General features: G+C 39.1%; 1 protein-coding gene across 5 annotated transcripts; it reads right to left on the reverse strand.

Annotated features, from left to right (window-relative positions):
* Positions 1-554: 554 nt before the first annotated feature.
* Positions 555-26,516, reverse strand: UBXN4 (UBX domain protein 4). 5 transcript variants are annotated; one of them, XM_067549518.1, is made up of 13 exons: positions 26,314-26,516; positions 17,435-17,537; positions 16,712-16,740; positions 15,512-15,630; positions 11,203-11,353; positions 10,594-10,702; positions 7,955-8,009; positions 7,575-7,739; positions 6,287-6,414; positions 4,006-4,108; positions 3,383-3,514; positions 2,489-2,694; positions 555-1,164 (listed from the first exon to the last, which is right to left on the reverse strand). In XM_067549518.1, exons 1-13 carry the CDS (start codon positions 26,393-26,395, stop codon positions 1,026-1,028), a joined length of 1,521 nt encoding a protein of 506 aa, XP_067405619.1. In that variant the 5' UTR covers positions 26,396-26,516; the 3' UTR covers positions 555-1,025. The 5 variants fall into 5 exon arrangements, with proteins under 5 accessions (XP_067405619.1, XP_067405621.1, XP_067405622.1 ...); XM_067549520.1 differs by having other exon boundaries at positions 17,488-17,537; positions 26,314-26,462; XM_067549521.1 differs by lacking the exon at positions 16,712-16,740 and having other exon boundaries at positions 26,314-26,412.
* Between the last annotated feature and the right edge of the window lie 922 nt (positions 26,517-27,438).

Below are 27,438 nucleotides of genomic sequence, written 5' to 3' on the forward strand. Positions count from 1 at the left end.
AAACTGATGCAACTTCAAAAAACACTTATCAGACCTTTAGTTAAACCCCTGCAATCCAGACTCTAACAATTGTTAGCTATATGCAAGATAAGCCTGGTCTACACCTTTCAGCTTTCATTTGTTGTTGGTGAGATAGATACGAAGTGGAGTTCTTGAGTTTGAAGGGAAGTACACTATGGGAACTCTTGTAAATGCTCTCAGCAAAGGCTATGTCTTGGTGACACTAAGCAATAATAATGTTATAGTCCCTGAGATGTTCCACTTTACCTGGGGAAAACAGGGTGGAGCTAGATGGGAGACAGGGAGGGTCCTGCAGCTTTTCCTCTTAGTGTTCCCTTGAACCAGCCTAGCAGCTCCCCAGTGGGAAATAATGCACACAAGTCTCTCATACTAACCTGGAGTTACTCTTTGTTTGTAGCTGCTAGTAAGTCTTGACATATTTCAAGAAAACTAAACTTAATCCTTTGGAGCGTGTGATGTTAAGTGTACATAAAATGAACACTCCATGCAAAGTATACTACAGAGAAATTGTATACAAAAACAGGAACTGTGTATTAGTTTTTTGAAAAACAGTTTATTGAGTGGCTGGCAATTAAAAACTACAAGGTTTTGCTGGCAGCTGCAGAATCAAGAGAAAATTAAACAAATTATCTGATTTGCTAATTAATGCCTCACTCATTGACCTACCACCATCTTCATATAAATGCTGGGTCTTAGACTGCTGTAGCAAAGTAAGCAGATTAAAAAGTGCCTTTCAATATGGCAGTAGGGCTAATGAGTATGAAATGCTGATAAGTTTCAAATCCTTTAATTCTTTGAGTTTTTACCATGTTAAATAGCATAGCAATCATCTCTCCCCACTTTAGGTCTGAGTTAGGCAATTTGTATTTCCATCATGGGGATATGAAATAAAGCATTATATAGTTCAGTCAGTGTAACTAACACACAAGCCCCCCATCCAGCAAAAGTTTTAGTTCCATTAAATCAAATAAGAAAAACAATGATTATTGTCCAGTTACTCAAAATTACATTTGTTGGGTGGAGTTTCCATTCCATGTATTGTTTTCATCTTCTCCATCATCTTGAGTCCTCAATCTATATATTTTTCCTTCTTTTTTAAAGTCCTCCCCACGCTTTTCCAGTACTCGTTTCCTGACTGCTTGCCTAGATATGAAGAAAATGCAATTTGAGAAGAGTTTCCTTAACAGCAATTACATTTATATTATCTTTCTCTATGCCAAGTCTCTACCTCTCACTTTGAGGTTTGCTCTGACTAGCACAAAAAATTACTATCTATTGCTTTCCTACAGACCACAGAATTCAATTTAGATTCAATTCAGATTTTAGGAGCCATGCAGATCCCACATCTGTAATAAATGCCTACTATGGAAGCGACCAACAAATCAGCCTTAAGTAGTGGCTCTGACAGGGAGAGAAAGCCTTTGCAGCTTCTGGGGGCAAAGAGCAGGTGAAACAAATGAGAATTTCTTCAACTCTCACATAAGGTAACTTCCCTGTACAACCATAGCTTGAGAAGATTTGAGGACAGTGGGGAAAAATAAAGAGAACAGATTTGAGGCAGTCATCTGATACTCTGGGGAAGGAACAGCAGCACTTCCAAACTCTCCCAGCCACTTTATTCATTAAAGCCACTGACCACAGAAGGCACATTCTCCAGAACTTACTGATTATACACTAACCATTCTTGCATTAAAGATGTTTGAGAACTAGCTCAACAGGGCACTGGAGTTCAAAGGTATAAGCAAGAGCCTGATGGATGGCTGGGTTTTAGTTATGAACTCCTCTCCTGCTTCTAAGACTGTTTAAAGTCTTTTGGCAGGTATGCTGTAGCTTTGGAGAAAGGACATTTCTCCCTGAAAATCATCACTTAGCCCCAAGCAGAGTGCAGTGAAGGATGTTCATCTGTCTAAGAATTCTGAGTAGAGCTGAGAGAAATTTGTCAAATAGTAAATTCTCCCAAAAAATAGTTTTGGGGTGACCAAAACCATTCATGAATTTAGGTTAAATTTGATTTAAAAATTTCCCCTCTTACTTTTTATTCAGCTAAAACTATTAAAGAAGTCAAAATTCATTTTGAATCAACCTATGTTCTTTCAAAACAACATTCAAATATTTCCCTTTACCTTAATGAATTTTTTTCACTTTTTCATATGGGAAAGTAAAACCAAAAAATTATTTGCTCTGCTCTACCGCAGAGTACCTCACAACCATTAATAGGGAAATAATATCCCCATTTTACAGATGGAACTGAAGCATGAGCTAAATTAAGAGAGATGCCCAAGATGACACAGGAAAGTGGTGGCTGAGCCAAGAACTGAACCCACATCTCCCAAGTTCCAGTCTAGTCCTCCCTGCCTCACAAAACTACTGTAGGCCACTAGCAAAGATGTTAATAAATAAATAAATAAATAAAATGCAGTTTTATTCTTAACTACAAATTAAAAATAAGACATTCAGATCTGCTTACCTGTTCGGCTCCATTGTGCTAGATGGTGAAGGATTTGAATGTTCTTGATGATCTGCTCTTACTGTAGGTTGCGAGGGGGGAGGGCTGGTAAATAAGAAGTTGCTAATAAATCTCCAGACAGCTATGAGTGGATAAAGAATTGTACCCAAGAATTTCCAAAGGTCTCCACCTGAGGCCTGTACTACTGATGTAGCAGGTCTTCCCGCCTATTCAAGAACAAAGGAAGATAAGATATTTTAAAGATCTACAGGTTTAGACAGGAGAGTTGACATACCAGTGGTTGAAAAGTACCTCAATGCACATGAATTGACACCTAAATATTTCAGTTGGTTCCCACATCTCCAATTCCACCACAGTGACACAACGTGTGCTGGAAGTGAGGTCTGGGCACTTACTATAGAAAAAGGCAGCTCACTGTCAGCATACCCTTCATGTTTAAGAATAATGCTAATTTATTTTTAAATGCTAGCCTATGTCTGAGGTTAGTCTAGTGCTCCATGAACATACACTTAGCATTACAAGCTGGCAATTTGTTAGATGGGGGAAGACAAAAGGGAAGGCTGCAAGTCTAAATTCCAAACAAGAGTTTGTTTTAGCAGCTTCTAACCATTAAACATATTTACTTTCAAGTTTCCTAAATCCTGAAGAATTTAAATCCCCTTTATAAGCACACATCTCAACCTTAACTATTGAACTGTAACTGATGCCTCTAACAATAACACCATGAAGACAGTCATCTTTCAAAGCTGACAAAAAATGTATTAAAGAATTACACTAACTAAGATTACGTGGTTTGGGACTGGTAATGTAAAATGGAGAGACTATGTCTGAACTGTACCTGTAATGAAAGATACAATATTGCACTTATTTACTTGAAAAGAAACATATACTTGCCGGCAACAATACAACTGAAGCACTTGGTGCAAGTTCTAGCTCCAATAATTTCTTTCCATAATCTTCTTTGGTAAACTCCCTTCTGGGAAACATTGTAGCCAATGAAAAATTACCATAAGTGTTGCCAACAGTCTGTAAGAATGCAACAAACTATTTACATTATGTTTATATGGCTCATGTATTACATTCAAAGTATGAGGAGATTTGCCCCTTCCAATATGCTTTCCTGCAAAAACCCCTCAGTTCTATTTCAAAACATGAGAAACCTTCACATCAGAAACATGCATGATTTTTCCATATGTGATTTCTTCTTTCCTGCCACTTACATCCTTCGTTGGGTAGAATAGGTATTCTTCCAAAAAAGAGTTAATGCTTCTCTATTAGACAGTAGATGGTGCTGAAAAGTTTGCAATCAGAGCCCTCGCTGTATACAACAGGAAGGCAAAGTGAGTCCCTAGGCTGGTGTTCAGAAAAGCAAACTACCGGTATGTGCCAGCCGTGAACCTTTTTAAAAGTCAACATCTGGCAGCCTTTAATGTCCACCTCAGCAGTAAGAGGGACTATAGCACACAATTTTGAGCCCAACATCTCTTGTAACTTAAAAATAAAGGACAATGATTTACCTGTGCAGCAAACTGCCTAGCTTCTTCCAAGAGGGCTTCCGAAGGAAACTGATTAGTAAAGGAAGATCCATCTGGAAGGCGGAACTGAATTCTGGTTATAGCACTGTGGGAGACATTTCACTTTTAGTCAGTGCACACAAGAATTTCAGGCAAGTGTTCCTAGGTCTTTAATAATATAAGGAAGTGTAACCATTCTTTTCTATAGCTGATTACTAAAGCCAGAAAGAGTGTCAGTATGAATCCACAAATTTGGGAAAGCACAGGACTGAAAGCTGGAATGCTCTAGAAAATAGTAGCCAATGGATCATGCATATAGTCCTCATAGAAATAAGCTTTAGATGCAATGTTGTACAAAGAGCCAAGAGTGCCAACGCCCACCATTCTACTAAGTTTTTTTTCCTCCCCAGGATCTGTGCTGTCAAAAAAGAATGTTGTCCACATGCATTCTACTGTTGGTGCATGTGCCAAATATCACATTCTTTTGGACAGAAGTGGTTGCTGAGGCAGCGCCTGCACTCTAGGTATCTTTGTGCTCCAAACCCAAGGACATGAAGAGCAGGATAGGTCCAAACATCCCTCACTTCCTTTGCCAATACAGAATCCCAGAGGAGCAGGATTCCATAATAGTGGGGAAAAGGATGGGTCATGGAATATGGACAACACATCTCAGAGAACCAGTTACTGCAGGGGAAGTAATCATTCTTTCTTCTTTGAGTGATTGTCTACGTGGATTGATAACTAACAAGCAGTTGTCTGTTTGCTTGGAGGTGAATAGTAGAAGTTCTTACATCACTAAGAGGACAACCCTACCAGAGAATGCATCCAATCTTGAAGCCTCTACCAAAGATAAGGTCATGTAAACGTGTGAACTGAGCTCCATGAATTGAAAAATAAGGACATTCTTCAAAATAGGAACAGAAGCTGTCTGAACTCTAACGTAGCTAGATGGACCTAACCTGGCTAATTCATAACACATCCTGTTGGAAACACATTTAGGTAATCTGAAAATATTGCCCGACCTTTAACCCTTTCTACAAAGCTATAGCCTAAACATACTTCTAAATGATTTTGTCCTGTCAATGTAAAAGGATAATGAGCTTCCCTCAAAGTTGAGTGGAGCTTGTGGAAGAAAACAGGGAGATGAATGAACTGGTTTACATGGAACAACTGTGGACAAGAGCTTAGGATAAGGCCTGAGAATGACTTTGTCCTTATCAAATACTATGCAGGGCCTGCATCTCCCATACCCTGAAGATGAAATAACCACTAAAAAAAAAAAGGCAGTCTTCACAGATAAGTGATAACAGGAACAGGCTGCTAAGAGCTCAAAGGAGAGATTCACCAACACTGCTGATACTACAGTATACTCAATTATAATACTGAGGGAGTGGGAGAGAAAATATGAACAAGGCCCCCTCTTAAGGAACATTACTTCTGTTAAAGGGGGTGTGTGGAAGAGACAACAGTGTGGCCCTGGATAGCGGGGGCGATGTAAAGATATTGTTGCTAGATGGACCCACTATGGAGCAAGATTGCTTCAGAACTAGAAGACAGTCCAATATTGCTGAAGTGGTTGTTGTCAAGGTAGAGCTTCTAACAACTGGGAGCTGAACCAGCACTACTGCAAAAGTGGAAAATTTCCTAGAAAATACTAGTGTAGACTCAAAAGATTGCTAGGCTTCTAATTCACGTAAGTAAATAAGATAAGATGTTTCACAAAATTCTGGAAAGTTCTCTGCTATTTTACATACTGATGAATAAGACAGAGGTAAGTACAGTCATTCTGCAAAATGGATTCAGGTTAAAAAGAGCAGATTTATGATCTTGCTGCCTATCACAGAGTCCTCAGGCCCTAACCAGCACAAACCGGCTGTCCACAGAAATAATGCAAAAGCAAAAACAGGTAATGTAAGAAAACAAACTTGCTCCTAATAATAATAATAATAATAATAAAAGAAAGCCACGTTTGTACATACATCAAGCTGAAAAAATGAAAAAACAGACAAGAAGGTTCTGAGTTAATGCACAGGGAAAAAAATTAATCTGAATAAGATTTCTGTATATTCCTGATCGTATCATTTATCAGTCTGAATAATGTGCTTCAAGTAGAAAGCTTGAAAATATTTCTTGAAAGAATCAACAATAGTTAATCATTCCAGTGTAGTGTCATCTAGTAGATTGGGCTTGACAAAAAGTCTCTACATTTCAGAATGAAGGCTAGCCGTTTCCTCTTCTCCCTCCCCAAAAATATATACTACTAGTGTATTGGCACAGTGCTCACCTTCTTTCCTTTAGAGAGGCTTCTCTTCTAGCTTCTGCTTCAGCCTGCTTAGCTTGCTGAGCTGCAGCTTTTGCAGCTTCTGCTTCTTCCTTTGTCTTTGCAAAGCGAGCTGCTCTTTCAGCACGATCCTTTTAATGCAACAAACACAAATATGTTAACTTGTGCTGTAAACTGTGTTAATACCTGTTCAGACAGAGTAACTGATATAATCTGCAATTAACCGTCATATGAGCAGAGGAAGGGAGAAAAAGCCAGTCATGTTGCAGATACTGCAGGAAATAAACTGTTCACATCTCCTAACTGTTAAGCATCTATCTTGTTATTTGATAAGTTATTCAGTGTGCTGAATACTGGAATTCAAGCTTACTTTTGTCCAAATTTTTCTAAAACAAATTTTGGTACAGCACTAATGCAAGTCCTAATTTCTAATCACAGGACTCTTCAGATGTTATAATGATGAAGTTCTGAGAATCATCTAGAAGGAGGTATTTCTATTGGTTGAGATGTGACTGACAAGAAATTTTTTTAGTTTTGGAGGCAACTGCGAAGGTGGTGTTGTTCAGGGCGATTGTACATCATCTCTGTCAGCATTTCTGTACTGCATTTAACAGTATGTAGCCACTCTTGCACTCAATGATAGCTCTTCATGAAATTCTCCATATCATGGCAATATTTTCAGATTATCTAAGTGGGTTTCCAACAGGATATGTTATGAATTCAGAGAAGCTCTGGTATCATTACATTCACTCAGACAGAACGGGAAAAGAGGCATCACTAGAAGTTTTTTGGGTTTTTTTACCATATAAAATTATTATTAGGGAACTAAATGCACAAAGTACTAGTAACTGATTAAAAAAATAGCACATTCATTTACCTTATCTCTTTTGTGCCCCATGTAACCTGTTCTGGTCTGTGCCATAAGCTGAGCTAATTGCTACTTGGTATATGAGAAAAAGGAATCTTTTGCTTGTGCACACAATCCATTTTTAAGGGATTTTTGTATAAAGAAAAACAAATTGTTGGTTGCAAGCTGAAAAATTAGATGCTTGTAATAATCTATAGTTTACAGAAGCTCTTTGACAATAATAACCACTAATTGAAAGCACAGCTTGCAGGAGCAAAAAAAAAAAGAAAAAGAAGGGAGGACATTCAAACACTTTTACAATAGGTTTGCAATCTGTTATTTTAGTTTTCCAGTATACTGGGGGAGGAAGAGGGAATTTGCAACAAATTACGAAATCCTAAGTAATCTGATCAATTTATCTCTGTTTTAAAAACAAGCCTTTACCATTGCAATCTGCTGTTTTATGCGCTCCCTAGCTGCTTTTTCTTCTGCCTTTTCTCTGTTCCTTTCTTCTAACATTCGCTTAGTCAATTCTTCTTCGTGTCGTCTCCTGTAGTCCAACATTTCTTTCCCAGTTTTTCTTCGATCAATTTCTTTCTTAATTTCCTTCTAAATGAAAAGGACACACATTACAGAATTTAACTAACAAAATATTTCTTTTGGACAATAGCAAAACTTGATTTTAATTGAACTGGAGCCTACACTGAAGATGACTAGATTTAAAATATAATCTAATTATATGAGTGTTAAAGAAAAATCTCAGAGACTGAGAGAAAAACCAAATAAGAATACCACTGACAATAATAAATCTAGTTACACTTTACCTGTTCCTCCTCTTTCCTTTTCTCTTCTCGTTTTTCTTCAAGTTTTTTTGTTATTCTAAATAAAAAACCAACCAGATTAAAAGAGAATTTACAACTGTGGTTTGAAATTAACATTTTAATTTTGGCTTTTAAAAGGATTAGGCAAAATTCAAGTCTGTTACAAATTTTTAACAAGAGGGAAAAACGTGAAAATGACTATGAATTTATGACACGGTAATCCTATTTTGTGGTCCCATTCTGTATAAACAAATAGGGGTTGCCTTATGTGGAAGATTGAGTGCTGATTCACCAGCCAGTTCCTAGTCTCCAATATTTTGATGTTTTCTGTTTTAAATATATCCCTTCTATCATTTATATTTTATATGTTATATTTTTATAAAAATATTATACTGACCAAAAAGTCTTACGCACTCGTTCAACCATAAAAATGTGATATTTTTATACCCTCTCTATAAATGGAAAAAGAAAACAATGCCATAACCAAGATCTCAAATTCAGGACCAATGAGAAGATCAGGAGTACTGCGTGTCCCTTCCCACAAATCTCTCCATAAGGAGAGTTTAGGAGCTCCACAAGGTCCTTGCCTCCCCCTCTGCAACTTAGCAAGTTAGCCAGGCCAACACTGTTTCTTCATCCATTTGAGCTCTCCCTCTCAACAATGGTAGTAGCTTTAGTCCTTCTGGAACTGAACTAGGAAATGACTGGAGATTTATCAGATATGTAAGTGATAAATTCTTCAGGGTTGGCATAATTATTGATGGAAGATGATGTATTAAGAGCATATCAACTGCAACCCTAGGTGAGGAGTCCAGCTCTCTATATAAACACTAATTCCTGTCAACAAATACTTCATTTTTCTGTTTAAAATAACCTAGCAAATTAAATGGCAAAAAACTTTGTTAACACAGAGTTGCAGTTCCCTGGTGTTAGCTCATGTCCCTCTAGAATGTTGAATTCACAAAATTCAAACTTCTGCAAACCAGGCAATACAGAGTTAAGGTATGCAACCTTCGCTCTGCCCTCTGAGTGATGCCCCCATATGCCCATAAAACACACACCCACACTCTTCCTTTTCATGATAATGGATGGGGCTACCTGCTCACTCAAACACTGAGCCTACTGCCCTGGCAGAATAACACACTTGCAAAAATTAACCACTTCAAACACTTTTATAAGCTCTTCACAATTACACACAAGGTATAACCTAAATCTGTACCTCCCACTACTCATCACTAAATCCATAGATTGCTCTCATATCCACCTCATTACTGACAATACACCTGGCAGCAAGACCCCAGTGCCCTGCTACTGACACAAGAAACACAAATCTGTATCGAAACATCAAGGTATATATGTACCTCTTTCCTCTGATAACACACATGGGTGAAACGGACTCAGACCCAGATCTCCACATATGACTATCATAGCTGCTCCAAATGCTGTTCAGCTACACCTAACACTGAATGCAGTTGCAGTGCACGCACATCATTCCCAATGACTACTGCCAGCTCCAGGGGGGCAGAATTAAGATTGTACAGTTATTTAACAACTCCATATTTCCTGATTTTCAGAAGTTTGAGTTTTGTGAACTTGATGTTCTGGAAGGGCCCGGGCTATCCCCAAGGCAACCTTAACACTGCATTAACAAAGGTTTTTTCCCCTCTCCATTTAAGTCATATTGCAGAGTAAAAGAAATCTTTTTACCCTAATGTTAGCCATAAACCGTAGGTCTAATTCACTGAAAGAACAGCCATCTTTGATTGCTTTAGGAAAAGCTTTTACTTCACTTAAATACTTCTCAACCAGGAGTTACTAAAGAGTTAGAGCTCAGTTTTAGGTGTTTTTAGGACATTCACTAAACCATTTTTGCTCACTGGCAATACTCCACTGAGCTATTTAAAGAATCCAACCCACTTCCCCCCATTTAATATTAAAAGATTTATTGGACAATTAACAGTATCAAGTTCTGCTTTGCTTTTCCAAATAGTATCACTCAAACCCGTGGAAAAAATATTAACATGCCTATTCAACTCCCCACTACCAGTCTCTCCATTAATCCCTATTATTAAGCCCTAACTTGATTTGCTTATAGGATATTTTGAAGGAAAGAAAGATCTGCTTTAATTTGATTAAACATTCCCTGACTATCTTGAGCGTTCGATTCAACAGCAAAAAGGTTGAATAATTGAGTGCAGATCTACCAAAAAGCATGCTTAATATGCCAAACTTATCACAGTCAAAATGAGAGAAGAGAGACTTTCCATGCCCATCTAGTCACCATGTTAAGCAACAAAAGTCAGTTAATGAGTGGACAAAGGGACATTTCAAATTAAGATTAGAATATTACAGATTTGGTTCTGACTGGTAGATCAGCACACAGCACTCAGATTTGTCACAAGGCAAAATCTGTTAGCTCTGGAGTCTGAGAAATTAGATACTTAAGATTTAAAAGGCACTAGTTTTAGCCATTTTCTAAAACTCATTAAAACTTAATTTAAAATAAGAAATATTTTAATCATGCAATTTTGGTTCTTATCGCTGTTTTTACCTGAGGAAATGTAATCAACCTTCAAGAAACTTTTATTAATCACAGTACTTTAGAACAGATAGAAAGTCTACAAAAAAACCCAAAGACAAACCTTTCCACTTTGGTTGTAAGGTCATTCACAGGCTGCGGTTCAGTCACTTTCTCATCTGAAGAATTATTTGATTCCTGAAATTGATTTGCTTGGCCTGAATTTGGTCTATCTTCAAGTGTTTTAGGAAGTCATACAGAGGAGGAAAAGAGGCATATTTGTCATTGTAGAAAAACTAAGAGCCCATTACTGCACTTGTTAATATTTTTGCTAACTATTGCCCTCTTAAAGAAACATACTGGGCTGTGTTGTACAACTGCTGTTTATCAAGCATTAATTCCTCTTAATAAACGTGTTTTACTAATAAGATCAATAAACTAAGAAGGAACAGATATATAGAACTGAAGAACTGAATTTAAGAACACTGTAGTTAAATAATTGATTAATTACTGCATTAAGAGTATTTAGCTTTCTATTCATTACAACAATGTGAGATGACAGAACTTGTGGCTTTGTCAGTGGACTTTCTGCAAGATGTGCTCTGAGAAAATTCTGGCATCCCAACAAGGACACTAGTGTTTTATCACCATTTATGTTAATTTTATGAAGATGGCAATCATAATACTAATATTTCAAGAGCAAACTAGCATATATAGAGTTGTTAATAATTACCAGGAGAAGTGCTTATTGTCTCAAGTTGTGTTTCACAAAGCTCCACAGTTCTAGACTGAGCGTTTTCCAATGCAGTGTTAGACTGAAAGGAGGGACATGGAGCAGACAACTGATTCCCATTCGCTAATGCTTCATTTTTTACTGCATGCATCTTAGAAAGAAAAAAGCAGTGATAGACAAGACTACAAAATTTTGATTGTACACTCTGGCTTGAAGCTTAAGCCTTATGAACCATTTTTTCTTTGGAGGGTGAAAATAAGCCTTGTAAGCCCTGTCCAAAATACAAAAATAAACATTCAAAAAGTTATCAAATATGTTGTGTCCCAACTGTACTCCAACTTTTTTCCTAGTCTGTACACACTGAAAACCTGTGAACACCATATTAAGAAACTTATGCTTCTACCAGGCTTATCTCTCAGTTCCCGTACATGATTTTAACTTTTCTTCCTGTCTAGACTGATAGAAAAAAAGTTACAACATGAGTAGGCTAGAACCAGATTTGAATATGATTACTGCTGGAATGTAGCACTAGTCCTACACTTTTAACATCTTTTATGTGATATGTGGACAGACAAAGTGGGTGAGATATCTTTTACTGGACCAACTTCTGTTGGTGAAAGAGACCAGCTTTTGAGCTGACACAGACCTTGTCTTCAGGTCTGAGAAAGATACGCAGGCTATTTCTACACTACCACTTATGCCAACAAATCTTATGTCACTCAAGGTGGTGAAAAACACACCCCGCTGACCGACATAACATTCGCCAGCATAAATGGTAGTGTGCACAGTTTTGCTATATTGATGGGAGAGCTTCTCCTGCCGACACAGCTACCACTGCTCGTTGAGGTGGTTTTATTATGTCCACGGAAGAGCTCTACCCCATTGGTACACAGGGGCTACATGAGCGATTTTACAGCAGCACAGCTGCATCAGTACAGCTCTGCCACTGTAAGGTCACTAGTGTGGACATGGCCTTAGAGTGTTACAGCTAAATAATGGACTTTAATAAAGACACTGAATTTATGACTTTTTACAACAACCTATGACCTACTAACTCTCCTTTGCCCTACTACTGCATAAGTGTTAACTGTCCACTTCACGGTTAACTCATGTTTAACAATCTCTTCTACCCTACGAACATAAAATGGCCATACAAGGGGCTTGTCTTCACTTACCTTGGAGATTCGGCAGCAGTCGACCGGAGTTATGCAAGCTACGCAAAAAACTTGCGTAACTCCTGTCAACTTCTCTGCTTCTGTTCTGCGCAGCACTACACCACTTGATAAGGTCTTAATACATCGATTTCTGGATCGACTGAGCAGGTCTTCACTGACCGCTCAGTCGATCCAGAGAAGTCGATCTGACGGCGGTGAATTTGCTGCCGTCAGTGAAGACATAGCCAAGGTCAGACCAATGGTCTATCTAGTCCAGTATCCTATATTCTAACAGTGGCCAGTGCCAGATGCTTCAGGGGGAATGAACGGAACAGTACAATTTATCAAGTGATCCATCCTGTCATCCAGTCCCAGCTTCTGGCAGTCAAAGGTTTAGGCACTCCTAGAGCATGGGGCTGCGTCCCTGGCCATCTTGGCTAATAGCCACTGATGGACCTATCCTCCATGAAAATATCTCATTCTCTTTTTTAACCCAGACATAGTTTTGGCCTTCACAACATCCCCTGCTAACGAGTACCACAGACTGATTGTATGTCATGTGAAGAAGTTCTTCCTTTGTCAGTTTTAAAGCTGCCTATTAATTTCATTGGGTAATCCTTCATTCTTGAGTTACATGAAGGGGTAAATAACACTTCCTTATTCACTGTCTCCACACCATTTGTGACTTTATAGACCTCTATTATATCCCTCCTTAGTCATCTCTTTTCTAAAATAAACACTCTCAATATTTTTAATCTCTCCTTATATAGAAGACGTTCCATACTCCTAATAATTGTTTATGCCTCTTTACTTTTTCCAATTCTATTTTTTTTTTTTTAAAGAATTGCATGCCGTACCTCAAGGTGTGGGCATGACATGGATTTACATTGTGGCATTTTTTTCTGTCTCCTCTGTCCCTTTCCTAATGGCTCCTAACATGGTTAGCTTTTTTGACTGCCACTGTGCATTGAGATGATGTTTTCAGAGAACTATCCACAATGACTCCAAGGTCTCTTTCTTGAGTGGCAACAGCTAATTTTAGACACCACCATTTGGTATGTATAGTTGGGATTATTTTCCAACGTGCATTACTTTGCATTTATCAACAATGAATTACATCTGCCATTTTGTTGCCCAGTCACCCCAGGTCAGCGAGGGGAAGGGAATACATATAGTTTGAGCTTCTAGTATGATGTTTATATAAAGTTTCTATGTAGCTAGCAGACATTTCACTCTTGTGACTGTTCCTTTTAATTTCCTTTTAACTAGCCTCCTCATTTTTGTATTGTTCTTTTTAAATTAAATGGTACTGTGGTATACTTCTTTGGTATTCTCCCATTCCCCCCCTTGACTGCCACTGCGCACTGAGCAGGAGCCAGAGTCAGAGCTGCTGCACACTGTGTTCTGGAGGAGTTTTAAAGGACCACTGTGCACTGATGTGGCCCAAGCTCTGCCAGCAGCTGCACTCCTGGGTCCTGCCAGCACCTATGGAAGTGCAGGGGAGGGAGGGGCACTGGCAGCAGGCTGGTGCCAACCTCCTGCCATATGTTGCCTCTGGAGCGCAGCAGGCAGTGCAGAGCAGGGCGAGCCCTAGGGAGAAGTGGCTGAGGGCTGGGACTTGTAGTGCCAAGGGTGCAGGGCAGGCCTCCCAAGTTTAGCCCAAAGGCAAGAAACAGGAATAAGGCAGAGAGCTGCTTGCAAATCAGGAAGTGCTGCCTCAGCTGGAAGACACTGACTGCAGGGTACTGTTCCATAATATTTTGTTCAGAGTAACGAACAATCTCTATTCCCGAGGTGTTTGTATCTTTGAGGTTCTACTGTAGTTGAAATCCCATTATTCCTGGGTTTTCAGTTTCTGCAGCCTCTCTAATCTCCCTGAACTTTTTACAATCACCATTACCATTATTCATATACCCATTATTCAAGCATGGAATTTCTTTTCATGGTAGTTTGATTCATTTATAATTTTTACTATATTTGACTCTTCTTCTACATACAGTACCACTCCCCAACCAGTGCAACCTACTGTCATTCCTATATATTTTGTACCCTGGTATCCCATTGACTATCATTGTTACACTATGTTTCTGTGGTGCCTATTATATCAATATCCTCATTTAACACCAGGCACTCAAGTTCACTATCCTAGTATTTAGACTTCTTGCATTTGTATACAAGCACTTATAAAATTTGCCAATATTTAGTTGTTTGCCTTCATGCGATATAATTAAATGGGACTCTTTTTCATTTGACAGTTTTTCTTCAGTTCCTGCCTGTACTTTTCCAACTTCTATCATCTCCTCTTTACTAGGATACAGCGCATCCCCTTTAATAAATCCTTCCCTGAGGGATGTGTCTGTCCAAAGAATGTGCTCCTCTCTACCTCTCAGCTTTCCCCCAGCCCTTAGTTTAAAAGCTCCTCTATGACCTTTTTAATTTTACATGCCAGCAATCTGGTTCTGTTTTGGTTTAGTTGGAGCCCATTTATCCTGTACAGGCTTCTCCTTTCCCAGAAGGTTCCTCAGTTCCTAAGAAACCTAAATCTCTCCCCCCAACACCATCATCTCAGCCACACATTGAGACCTTGCAGTTCTGCCTGTCTAACTGGCCCTGTGCATGGAACTAGACACATTTCAAAGAATGCTACCATGGAAGTCCTGGACTTTAATCTCTTACTGACAAGCCTACATTTGGCCTCCAAGTGCTCTCTCCTACCTTTCTCTATGTCACTGGTACCTACATGTACAACCACCATTGGCTCTTCCCCAGCACTGCACATAATCTGTCTAGATATCTTGATAGGTCCACAACCTTCGCACCTGACAGACAATTTACCTTGCAGTTCTCCCAATTATCACAAACCCAACTACTACATTTGCAATTATGGAATCCCTCATTACTATTACCTGTCTCTTCCTAATAACATGGCTAACCGGTTTTCAAAATTAGTTCAGCTTTGTTTAATGTAGACAGGGCTGAAACTTTGCTGCCTGAGAGTGAGAGAATACCAATCCAGTAGCTCTTGCTCCCTCATACATTTGTTCTCAATGACCTTTGTTCTCTTGAAGAGGCTTACACAGAGCTCTTCTTCAGGTCTATGCCCTCATGACAGCATTTCATGATACTGAAAAAAACTGGTTTGTAAGCATTGTTACCTGTTTGACTTTGTGGATTCTGGTAATAAGCTCCTCTGCAGAGACACTGCCAGCAATTACTTCTAAGGGGATTCCATTGTCTCCTATAAAGAAGCTGGATGGAATACACACTACAGGATCTGCACAGTAATAGTAAAGGCCAATAAATGGATGTAGTTAAAGCAGCAAGATTAAAGGAAAAACTAATGAGTAAGCTAGAAAAGGAAAATGGACCACATAAATCTGAAATCCACCATTTTTAAAACAGAGCAGAAAGCCTAGTCTAAATTAAAGCACTTCTCTCCAACACAAGGCTTAAAAGGAAATTATCACGCATGTAACTGAAATCAATACTGTTTGTGAAAGAATTCATAAACAACCCAGAGCAGTGTATCATGTATAATTGTATTAAAGGTAACCTGATTGTGCTTTAGAACAAGAAATATATTACGTTTTAGTGTTAAGCACAACTGAAATTATAGTAAGAAATCCATTAAAACTAGTGCACATCTGAGTGTCATATCAATGTGACACATTTTAATTGTACTTCAATCAACACTAGCTATTGAAAGAATCTAATAAAAAGGTAATATTAAAAGTTATCTACAATATCCAAAGATGTTGTTATAATTTGCTCTCTTCCTCTCTGTCCCCCTACCCACCACCACAGAGAATTGTATAAGTTTTAAGTAGAGAGCTATTTATTATGCATAATGAAGTTACTCTTGATTTATACCTGCATAACTGAAAGCAGAATCCAGCCCTTGGAGTCAGATTTATTTTATTCCTTTTCCTCCATCCCAACTCCAATTAATAGCACGGCATTCAATTCTTTATTTTTTTCTAAATATTAATACCAATACAAATCACCAATTGTGATCTTTCAAGTATCCAATGACTGGGTTATTCCTATCATGTGGAAAATCTGTTTGTCCTCTGTTCAGGGGACATTATGTGATCAGTTGTTGAACTCACTCTAATTACATATCTTTACCCAATAACTGAAGGATGGAAGCTGAACGTAATGGCTTGTAACTACATAAATATACGTAGTTACATGTACTCGTACAGATAATTTTCTACATTTACTCCTATGCTTTATGAAGCAGTTTCAACAGTGTCTCATTGCAAATATTAATCCTAGAGACAGAGCCCTGTAGTTGCAAAGAACAAGTATCTCTAAAACAAAATGTAACATTTGAACTGATTTTAAAAGGATACAGATTTGTGAGAACTGTAGACATGCTTCACTGTATAAAGCAAAAGACATGTTTAGCAGATCATCCGAATCACTTTGCACCAATCATTGATTAGAAAGGGTTAGTCTCTTCACTTCACAACCTATAAGTGACACCCTCAACATTTCAATAGACTGTCTACCTATGAAATGGAGCAGATACATACACCCAGGGCTAGTGCTACAATTCTGACTAATTCAGTGAGGGAGCTGGTGTTTTTGTAGTGTGCACAGCAATGATCCTAGCGGTCCTGGGTTTGTTTCTGTTGGGACACCAAGGACTGCAAGATTTTTCAGTTTTTGTGATTCATGGAAATTTCTGAACTAGCTAAAATCTTCAACTTGACAAATTCAAAAGTCCTTTTAGAACACACACATTTGAATGATTTTATAATACTTCATTATTGTGGTTCTTCACTTTCAGGAAAAGCACAAGGCTCAATCATGTGATCTGGCTGTTGATTACAGTACTGCAGGAGGAATGTAACTAAAATACTGTTAAAGCTGGAATAAATCATATGCATCATCTAATTTTTTATCCTCCAGCTGCACCAAGACTATTGAATGTACTTCAGATGCAAAGTCCTGGAGCAAACAGCACTGTCTTTAAGTCAGGGAGATGTCTTAAAGAGCCAGGTAGTAGTATTATTATTAACCAAAACTGAAAAAGGCTGTACAACATGTAAAGTGTTAGAATGTGACCAAACCTTTTGATATCAATTTTAATAGCAACAAAACCATCTGAGGCTGCTTCAGTCACCTTCTCATCCTCCCAGCTGGCAGCCATCTGTGTGGATTGTTCATCATCACCTGCAAGAGATATGCTTTCTTATCACAAACATCAGACATCACAAACTGCAAGTTCTGGTCTGAAATTGGCCTTACTAAAATTGCATCAATTTGGCTCCACATGGAACTGAAATCTTCATACATTTAAAAACCCTGTATTTTATTTATTGTTTTAAAATTATTTGTTATTTTGTTCTCAACTGCAAAAAGTAGTTTTCTTTGAGACTTACTCAAGAAAAGGAGGGTTAAAACAAAATGTAAATACTTCAAGAACATCCAAGCCTAAATTTTTAAGATTAGTTAATAAACCAAATACAAATCTTGAGGGGCAAAAATCAAGCCAATTATCCCAGAGGTTGGTATTTTGCTTGAAAGTGAATAGATATCAGTATTCTGTTATTTGAACAGTGGAACACATTTTACATGTGGTCATCAACATGCACACCAAAAAGACCTTGAACATTTTGAACTGGGAATAATTTGTATTAATTTGCTAATGGTTAGTAATGATATTTGACAGCAAATTCTAGCAGCTTGCTAAAATGTTCATTAAAACCTGTCTTCACTTTTTTTTATTTTAAAAATGTATTTTTACTGCATTTTGGGACAGGCCATTTAACAGTTTCTCTCTTGCTACAAAGTAGCTCTGTAAAAAGCTTATGATTATTACTGTGTATATAGTAGTCTAAATGTGCATGAAGCTTTGTGTGCGCAATTACTACAAGATCAAACAAATGAATATAGCTAATGTACCAAAATGTCAAGTCTTTCATCAAACAGATAGGGCAAATAGTGTAACATAGTATTCGCAAAAGAAACATTATAATTGTGAATTAGAAGAAACTTTCATTCTAAACCTGTATACTATAATATTTCAGCCCCAAAAGTTACATTTTGGAAGTTCTCATGCTTGGCAGACCAGCTAACTACTTTTGGAAAATCTGGAGAAAATCCATTCAGGCATTTTTTAGTTATTAAATAATATTGTTCAAACACTTTTTTTCTGGTTTGACTTAGATTTAAAACTTTTATGCAAGTATGAACATAAGCCACACACTCTGCTATATTTGAAAGATTAAATTGTGAAAGTACATGCTATTTTCCATCACATCCAGTTTCAGAAAAAGGTTTGATAGCTAATGAAAGAGTGAGAGCCTCTAAGTTCAACATAATGAACTGAAGTCACTCTCCTGATCAGTGGAGGCTAATCCAGACATTAGAGTAAGCATGCCTCTCTTTTGCCTATATTGCTTCAGCAGTCTCCCTATGAGTGTGTCCACACTAGGAAAACGGATGGTTTTTTACCATATGGTAAAATCCTAGTGAACACATGGCCAGTCTGTAGTTTTGACACATTAGCAGGTTAAAGGTAAATCCTAGGTTCCTCACTAGTGTTTATCTTTACTTACTAATGTGTGAAAACTACAAACAGCCTTGTTTTCACTAGTATTTTACCACATTTTAGTTTTCCACATAAGCTAACATAGTAAAGAAAACAACTTTTTCCCTAAAAAAGACAAGGCCTATAAGCTAAAAGATTCAGTTTTATTTTGAACTGATGAAGCTGATATCAACGCACAGCTACATACATTATATCAAAAATGTGTCTGGAGAGGAATATTAATCAATCTTAATCACCTAAACATATTCACTTGTAATAAGCAAACAGTCATCCAGAAAAAACTAATCTAGTCATTTGTTTTATTTAGAACTGTAGCAATTCTTAATAGTTTATTAACCCACTATTTTGTTTTCTTCTGTAATAAGGATTGTTTATATAAAAGTGGCTATTTCATAATAGTATTAGTTGGCTCTCTGTTATACAAATATATTATCCAATGAGCACAAGAAAGTGTTTCTTGTACATTGCTCACACAGTATTCTATTAGACAGTTATTACTATATTTTTTAATGACAGTTTGGACACCCATTCTTTTCATCATGCATTGCACCTTAAGCAGACCATCAGGCCCTTACTGCTTCTTGAAGGAGGGTTGTTTCAAACCAGCTACGCTAAGACAAGTGTTTTCCAACTACATGGATCAGTTCTTCCTTGCATGTTCTGTACTCCAGGAATTTGGGACAATGTTGTTATTATATTATTTCTCTCTAGTACTACTGGAAAGACTCTTATAATTCCACTTAATAAACTTTGAACAAAAAAGATCTATAAAATTATTTGATCTGGCAATCCTTTGGATTTTGACACATTTGTCTTCTACTCTTCTTTAACATCAGTGGTTCCCAAGGTACCATCTATAGATCACTGTTGGTCTGCTAAGAACTTTTCAGTGATGTGGTGTTGGATTCTCCTCCTTGCTTCCAATTGCTTAGAGACTACTAGGTTCTTCACTGCAACCTTTCTTCAAAAAGGATACATTATCCTATTAGATATCTAAAAATACATAAAGCCTTGCCTAATACTAGTTTTTCCATGTAAGCAATTGCTGCAGTTGCCACAGCGATGTTGTGAGATCAGATCACAAGTGTAAGAAGAGGCTGTCCAAAATATAATCTCTATCATGTGTGACCCAAAACATGAAAAAGTTGATAACCTATTTTACATAAACCATGTCTCATGCCATTTAATTTAAAATCTATGACCATCAGTGGAGGGGGATTTCTATTTTGTGTCTATTTTTGTTTACATAATCCTACATAAATCGTCTTTCAGGGTTAAAGTTCATCTAATGTTTCCTACTGTAGTAATGTTCTGAAATAATAAAATTAATACAATTATTTAAGAACTCAAATGCATATAATAAGCATCATAAGATCCAAGATATCAAGTTAAAAGGGAGTTCTGAATGTTGTACACTATTTAGCAGAATTACCAACTGGCAGAATTATCTTGGGACTCTAGCTCCTCAGGCTGTCAGAGAGCTCTTACATTTCTAAGATGGGAAAAGTATCACTTTAGTACTTCTAGCAGATGAATACATTTTTGATATAGTCTCAATAGAGAGCGCTGACCTTTTCAGTTTGCTGGGTAAATATACACAAAGAGGATGAATGTATTTTCCACATTATGCAAAGACTAGAAAATCAAACCATTCCAGACAACAAACAGAAACTGTCTTTATCTTTGTGTCTTGTACAATACTAAACACATTGTTGGTGCTAAATAAGCTTTTCCATAATCAGCATCATCTGTCAAAGAGCTCAAATCTCTTCATTCTCGAATCCTTTACAACTATACACAACACACAGTACTTCAGTGGTTCTTGAGAATTAAGGCATTAATTAGGTCCTAAACTACAATTTCTTTTGGCTTCTTCTGGTATTCAGTAGACCTTTATAAATGGATATGTCCAAGTCCAATTCTAAAATGTATTGAAGATTTTTATGTATTTGCTGACGTATAATTAATAAGCTAAGAAATCATAAGCAATACCACTTGTGACTGAAACAGAGATGTTATGGAATTAAAGAAATTCAGTTTTCTGGATACCCTTCAGTAACTGAAAGTGCTATAGAGGCATTTTAAGTTATAGAAAAATATGCAATTTAAACAGAGTACACAATTTATTAAGTCTAAAAACTCACATCTTAAATATCTACATTTGCTGAAGCGTAGCTTCCAGTCCCAGAAGGGTCAACTCCACCCTTCATCTTTAAGTAAACTGAACTCCATTCCAGTTGCCTCTTGTCTTGTCTGTGTCTTGCTCTCTGTCTACCTTTTAGAGGAGATCTTTTTTCTAAAAAAAGGTCCTACTGGCTATTTATTAAGGTTAAAAATCCCACAGCAATTTCATATAAAAAGGGTTTGTCGTGATGTCCAAAGTTTCTCCTCCCACTACCACTGGTTGAACTGTTAACGTCCATCCCATTAATGGCACCGTACATATATAATTTGAAAAATGCTTTGATATCCATTCGAATGAAAGGTATTTGTCAGACAGCAATTCAATTATTACACCTTACTTTGAAACCATGTAATGAAAAAGCCATACAGAAATGCACACATGTTCAGGTTAAGGTTATTATAAAAACCTGAATTCTGAATTTCCTGACTTGTTCATTATAATCTTAACATTGTAATCATATTTTCTGTTTTTAATTTCTTTTATTTTAAAAAAGGGAAAAAAAGAAAAGCCATTCAATAGGTATTTTCCAAAAGGCACCTAACATTTATTTTGATGTCCAAACCTTAAAGCCAGCCAAATTGATTTTCTTTAGTTTTCACTTCTGTTCCTAAAAAAGTCACCTCTGAGGCAAAAAAAAAAAAAACACAACAAAAACCGTGAAGTTTCAGTTTAAGTGGTATTGTTTTAAAAAAATTATCCGCCTTTAAAAATACGTGCTTATAAATGAAAGTGCCATCTCAACTATAAAAAAACATAAGTATAGTCTGGCAAGAACAAACACCGTAAAACCTCATGTGGGCAATACAGAAAGGTATCTGAGCAGGTTTTGCATCAAATGAAGGATTAGTTTTAAAGGAACTAATTTCAGCAAAAAGTGAAATAGAAAGCTTTGTATCTCTTCACATTACCTATCTATGAGATAGAGAATCAGCTTTTAGTATTAGTTATATTTCATCTTCTGCAAAGCAGTACAGTTAGTCAGCAGTTATTTGAAACTAGTGAGTAACCTCTTTTGGTTTGCTGAAGGTATACATTCCCTAGGCTGCTTTTTCCCCCCTGGAAGTCTCCAATCCAATCCTCAACTTTATTTAATGGTTCAAACCAGGTTACATTAGGTGCAGGCATACCAGCACTCCCTGCTCTTTAAAACCAGCAGCCTCTGACCCATTTATTTGCAACTTTATATGAATTCCTCAATTTACTTACCTAATATGCTTTTACACACCTGCCATATTTGAGCTATACCAGTAAGCTTTATAAACTGCGAATGCAAGTATTATTTAGGGTTATTGTGGCAAGAAAATGGTGTTGAAGAAGGCTAATGTTAAATGATTGACATTCTTATATAAATTTGTTTTATGAGATCAAGATAATCACCCAGTCTGAAAGATACCCAAACACAAACTCTTTCCTGACTATAAAATATTTCAAATTCACTGGGAAGAATAATCCAGTGCTTTATTTTCCATTGTCTGTTCAGTTACAATGTCGACTCTAAAATTAAGCAATTCATTTCTACTTTTGCTCTTCCCCACTATCTTTCTCCCCTTCTCTTTCTGGCTCCACACAAATTATTGATGAATCTGTGGAAGCAATATGCATGTTTAAAAATGTTTTCTTGCTGATAGCACAGTTTTAGAATAGTTTCGTTGACTAGTGTGGACAGATACTTTTATCAGAGAACAGTTCTGGACAAACTACAAGCCTACAGCATGGCTCTAACTAACACTGTTCATAGAAAAACTGTCACTGATGGGAGTAATATAAAAACCTATCCCTGTAGTATCCAAGGTCCTTAAACACAGCTGTTGCCAAGCCTGAGTTTAAGCGTGGTATGAACAAGATGTGGGTATGTCCTTATGCTTGTCCATCCCCTTTGCCCACAGAGAGAGTGAAACTACCTCCTGGCTAACTGAGACACAAAATAATTGTTCTGTGAACAGAGGGCTTCTAGGATGGCTCAGCAGGAATGCTCAGAGCACTAACAGTTTCATTCTGGAGATGCTGGTCCCACCAGGGAAGAGGTCTGCAAGAGCAGCAGTACAAGCACATCTCTCTCCTGTAGAATTTCCATCAAGAGGTTTTCTTTTTAAAATACTTGCTGTCATGCAACCAATTTAAAATCCCTGTAACCATGCAATCATCCGCAAGCAGACATATCCACGCTACCGCAGTTTGGTTCATGCTATTATAAAAGCAGGAAAAGACATACATAATTTTCAAATATTCACTAATAAATCAAAAAATCCTTAAAAAACAAGGTTCAGCACACACTTCCCATTTACTGGTATACACATGCAATTCTGAAATTTTAACACATACCCATGTGAGTTATAAATGAAAAGAGGTCTGAAACTTTTCTTCAAACAGTAGATAAAAATTTACTTGGCTCTTTTCTGAGTTATTAAACTTTTCTCAAAATATAAACTTCTGGGTCAAGATCAAGATTCCTCTCTTGCAAAAGGCTCCACACAGGAAGAGCCCAGTGAAAGCCTGGGGATCTGCCCACATGGAGTCAACTGCAGAATGAGGGAACAAATATGAAAAATTTCATCCCAAAAGACAATTGAATAGGCAGGGCTCTCAACTTGAACAAAGGTGTTACCTCACAAAATGTTACAATTAGGTAAATGTTACGTTTTAACTACAAAACTAAATTTAGTTTAGCCAGCCCCTTCCCCCGCCACCAAGCTTATTCATACAATTCTTTACCAAATTTGACCTGTTGTCTAGAATAAACTAATTCATTTCTGTTTATCTGAAATACCTTATCTAATCTCAACAAAAATAGCCAACAGGTAGGATTTGGCCCAGTTATGGCCATTATTATTCAAATTTGGCTCTTCATTTTAGAATTTAGAACATAAATCGGGAAAGAGACCAAAGAGCAGCCGAACTGAACTGGCAACCTAAATAAGTGGTAAGTGATATTCTGTTACCCTTGACAGGATCACATTAGAAACACAAGTTAATACATTTCACAATCAAAATGGTAGTAAGTATTGAGTATACTCTCAAGAAGCCATGAAATGGCTGACATGTCCATGAAATTAATGGAAATGTCTCAGCCACAAGCAGGAAAAAAAAAATCAGTCTTCATCCAAGTCATGACATTATGTCTCACAGGTAAACTGTCAAAAGTTGCTAAATGTGTGTGTCAGAAGACTTCTTAGTTGTTTGCTAATTACCTTTCCATTTGACCTTACATAACATAGTGTGATAATTACATCCCTAACTATGGGGTCAGGGGAGAAATTGCTCACTCTGTATATAAATCTGTAAAACACTTTGAGATCTTTGGGATAAAAGAAACCACCTTAAAAAGATGTTTTGTTGAGAAAGCACTAAGTTCCACAGACAGCTCCTTCAGAGCTTAGAAACAATATCACATCCTGTTCTATAGCAGGAGGTGTATAAAACAGCTGGGCTGAGCCAATTCCATTTTTTAGCCACCACATTCATTATCCATAGTTATCTCCTAGTGGGGAATGAAGAATAAAGAGCGCTATGCCAGCCAATACCTAAATATTATTATTTCCTATTTAAATTGTCTTTAGTGAGTTTATTTATGAATAACTGAATCCCATGTTTTGATGTTTTTTTAAAAAGATTTTCTTGACATTAGTGCTATGATTTGTTCTGGGCAATGGTGGTTGGTTAGTTAGTTTTAGCTAATTTTTTGTATGAAGTGCTATGGGGCCTTGAAGCTATAAGTATCTAAACTATTAATAAAGATCAGATTCCATGACTTTCCGGGACTTATTTCTGGGGTAGAGCTGGAGCAGCTGTAAGGAGCGGCCCCAGGACTGAAGCAGCAGCTGGGGTTGGGTCCTGGCAGTGCTCTGTTATTCCCCCTCCAGTATTTTTAGTAAAAGTCAAGAACAGGTTGTGGGCTTCCATTAGTTTTTGTTTATTGCTCGTGACCTTTTTTTTTTTTTTTTTTAAACTAAAAATATCCATGACAGAATCTTAACCTTAACTATTAGTCATCAAAATTAAAAAAAACATTCATAAACAAACACAATGGAGACGAAGTTAAAAAAAAAAAAAAACACCCTAATTTCACCACCTCTCAATTTCTTATACTTTCTAGACTGTAAAGCAGTGTGTATGTGTAAGGGTGGTAATGAGAGAGCTGTACCCAAGTTTTCTGCATAGAGGACTCAAAAGAGCATGCAGACTGCATAGGAGCAGCATAAAAAGTTACAGATGTGATAAGACTGTATGCAGAATTATACAGGGGACTAGGCTAGTAGAGACAGTATAGGAACTTTGAAGTACCTATGGGGGAAAGCCTGGAGCTGAGCAGGGCATGGAGAACCACCATACACGGAGTTCTAGAGCACTAGCATGACTGCATAGAGAAAATTGTGTGTGGTGTGATTGGGGAACTAGCACAGCAAAGGAGGTTGTAAAAGGGGGCAATAGAGACTGCTGTATAAAGGGGCAAGCAGTTGTAAAAAAGCTATTGAGGGCACTGAAAAAACAGAACCAGGAAACTGCACTGCAGGGTACAGAAAGTGGCAAGTTGGTACAGCTAAATAGTACAGACAGCTGTATAGGGGCCTAAGAACTCCATGGAGAAGTATAGGGATGTGGAGTCATCACTGTGTGTTACACGGAATGTAGGGTGGCATGGAGACTGCTTAAGGCAGTAGAGAGAGCATATCACAGCATGGAGCATTACAAGAGACTTAGGGACTGTATGGGGCAGTACAGAGAGCTATATAGGAGCAGAAGTAGTATAGGAAGCCTAAAAACTGCATGAGGCAGCACAGGGAGTATATCAAAGGAATATGGGAAATGATAGAGTATGGGGGTGGTATAGGAGATTACAGGGTCAGGTGACAGTATAGCAGGCTTAGGGGCTGCCTGGGGCAGCACAGCTGGTGATATAGGGGACGACAGGTCAGGTGACGGTACAGGCTTGGGCCTGTCTGGGGCATCACAGCGGGCGGTATAAGCGACTAGAGCCAGGCAAGAGTACAGAAGGCTTATGGCCTGCCTAGGGCACCACAGAGGGCAATACAGCGGACTACCAGGAGGACTGGAGACGATATCGGGCATTTGGGGCCTGCCTGGGCCAGCACAGGCGATTATACAGGGGCGGTGTACGGAGCCCGCAGCACAGGGGCTGCCTCGGGGACTGTCCGGCAGCCAGGGCGGGGACAGCAGGGCCCCGGTCCCGGCCCGCGCCCCCCGGCCTGTACCTGACACGAACACCACAAAGACCGAGCTTTGTTGCTTGGCGGCAGCGATGGCGGCCGGGATGGTGCCGCGGAACCACAACATGATGCGCCCGGGCTCCTCCGCTCCGAGTCCTTGCGCCCGGACCGAACCCGGCCCTCCCCTCACAGCGAAACGGCGACTAACCGCTCCCGTTCCGAGTAACGTAAACGTAAACCCGCCCAGGGCGCATGCGCCGCCTGGCGAGAGAGGCGGATCCCGGAGGTGGTCGGTAGCGCAGGGTGAACCTGGCTGTGATTCGGCGCAGCACGTTCGTCTCCCCTTCCCCCCCGGCCGTGAGTGACATAAGACGCAGCGTAGGGGGGTGTGTGCGCGCGCGCGCGCGCGGGGTGGTCGGGGGGCAGAGTCTCCACGACAGTGAACGAAAGAGGGAGGCGGAGGAGCAGCGCACTCAGCAGGGACAAACTGCTGGCAAATGGAGGCCGGCAGCCGGGAAAGGCCAGCGAGGCTGGATGGCGAGAGCTAAGAGGAAGGGCGGGCCAAGGCCTACTAGCCAGTCACTGGGAGCCGCAGCTCAGCTTAGATCAGCCCGGCCCAGCCCTCCCTTTCCGGGGGGTGAAGTGGTGCCCGGGTCTGGCGCGCCCCGAGCCGGTCCCTTTTCTGCAGCCAGCCTGCCGCGCCCCTCGGCCCGCACACAGCCCTCCGGCCCCTCCCGCTTCCAGCAGGTTTCCTGGTCTCGCTCTTCTATGACATCCGCTCTCTGGGCGCTGGGGGGAGGAGGAGGCCGCTGGCCGGCTGGGGCGGGGCCTGTTCCCGGCCCTGCCCCTCTCGCAGCCACCCTCCCTCCCGTGGGGGCAGCGGCCTCGAGCGACCAACGGACCAACTGAGGGTGGCGCCAGCAGAATTCCTGAGGGGCCGGTGTGGGCTCCTGCCCCTCCCCCCACACTTGTCTCCAGCTTGCCTGCGACACTTGCCCGGCTGGGTCGTTGGCCGCCCTGTGAACGTAGGCTCCGCTCTGGCCGCCTGAGTGCGGCCCCCCCCCGCTGTGCGTGGAGCGCGCGCCTGTTTGCCCGAGTCTCTGCAGAGCCCAGCTAGCTACCCACGGTAACTGAAACGGGATGTTGGTGCTGCCCAGTTGCAACCTGCTG

Source organism: Emydura macquarii, unplaced genomic scaffold (genome assembly GCF_026122565.2).
Source record: "Emydura macquarii macquarii isolate MOO-44397 ecotype Brisbane River unplaced genomic scaffold, CSIRO-AGI_Emac_v2 contig_1253, whole genome shotgun sequence".
Lineage (NCBI taxonomy): Eukaryota > Metazoa > Chordata > Testudines > Chelidae > Emydura > Emydura macquarii.

Coding starts and splice junctions, on each gene's coding strand:
- UBXN4 (XM_067549518.1), bottom strand. CDS start 26,395: ATGTTGTGGTTCCGCGGCACCATCCCGGCCGCCATCGCTGCCGCCAAG. Junction 15,631..16,711: donor TCTACAGTTCTCACAAATCT/GTATCCTTTTAA, acceptor ATTACTGTGCAG/ATCCTGTAGTGTGTATTCCA. Junction 7,740..7,954: donor AAAGGAAAGAGGAGGAACAG/GTAAAGTGTAAC, acceptor CTTTTCATTTAG/AAGGAAATTAAGAAAGAAAT.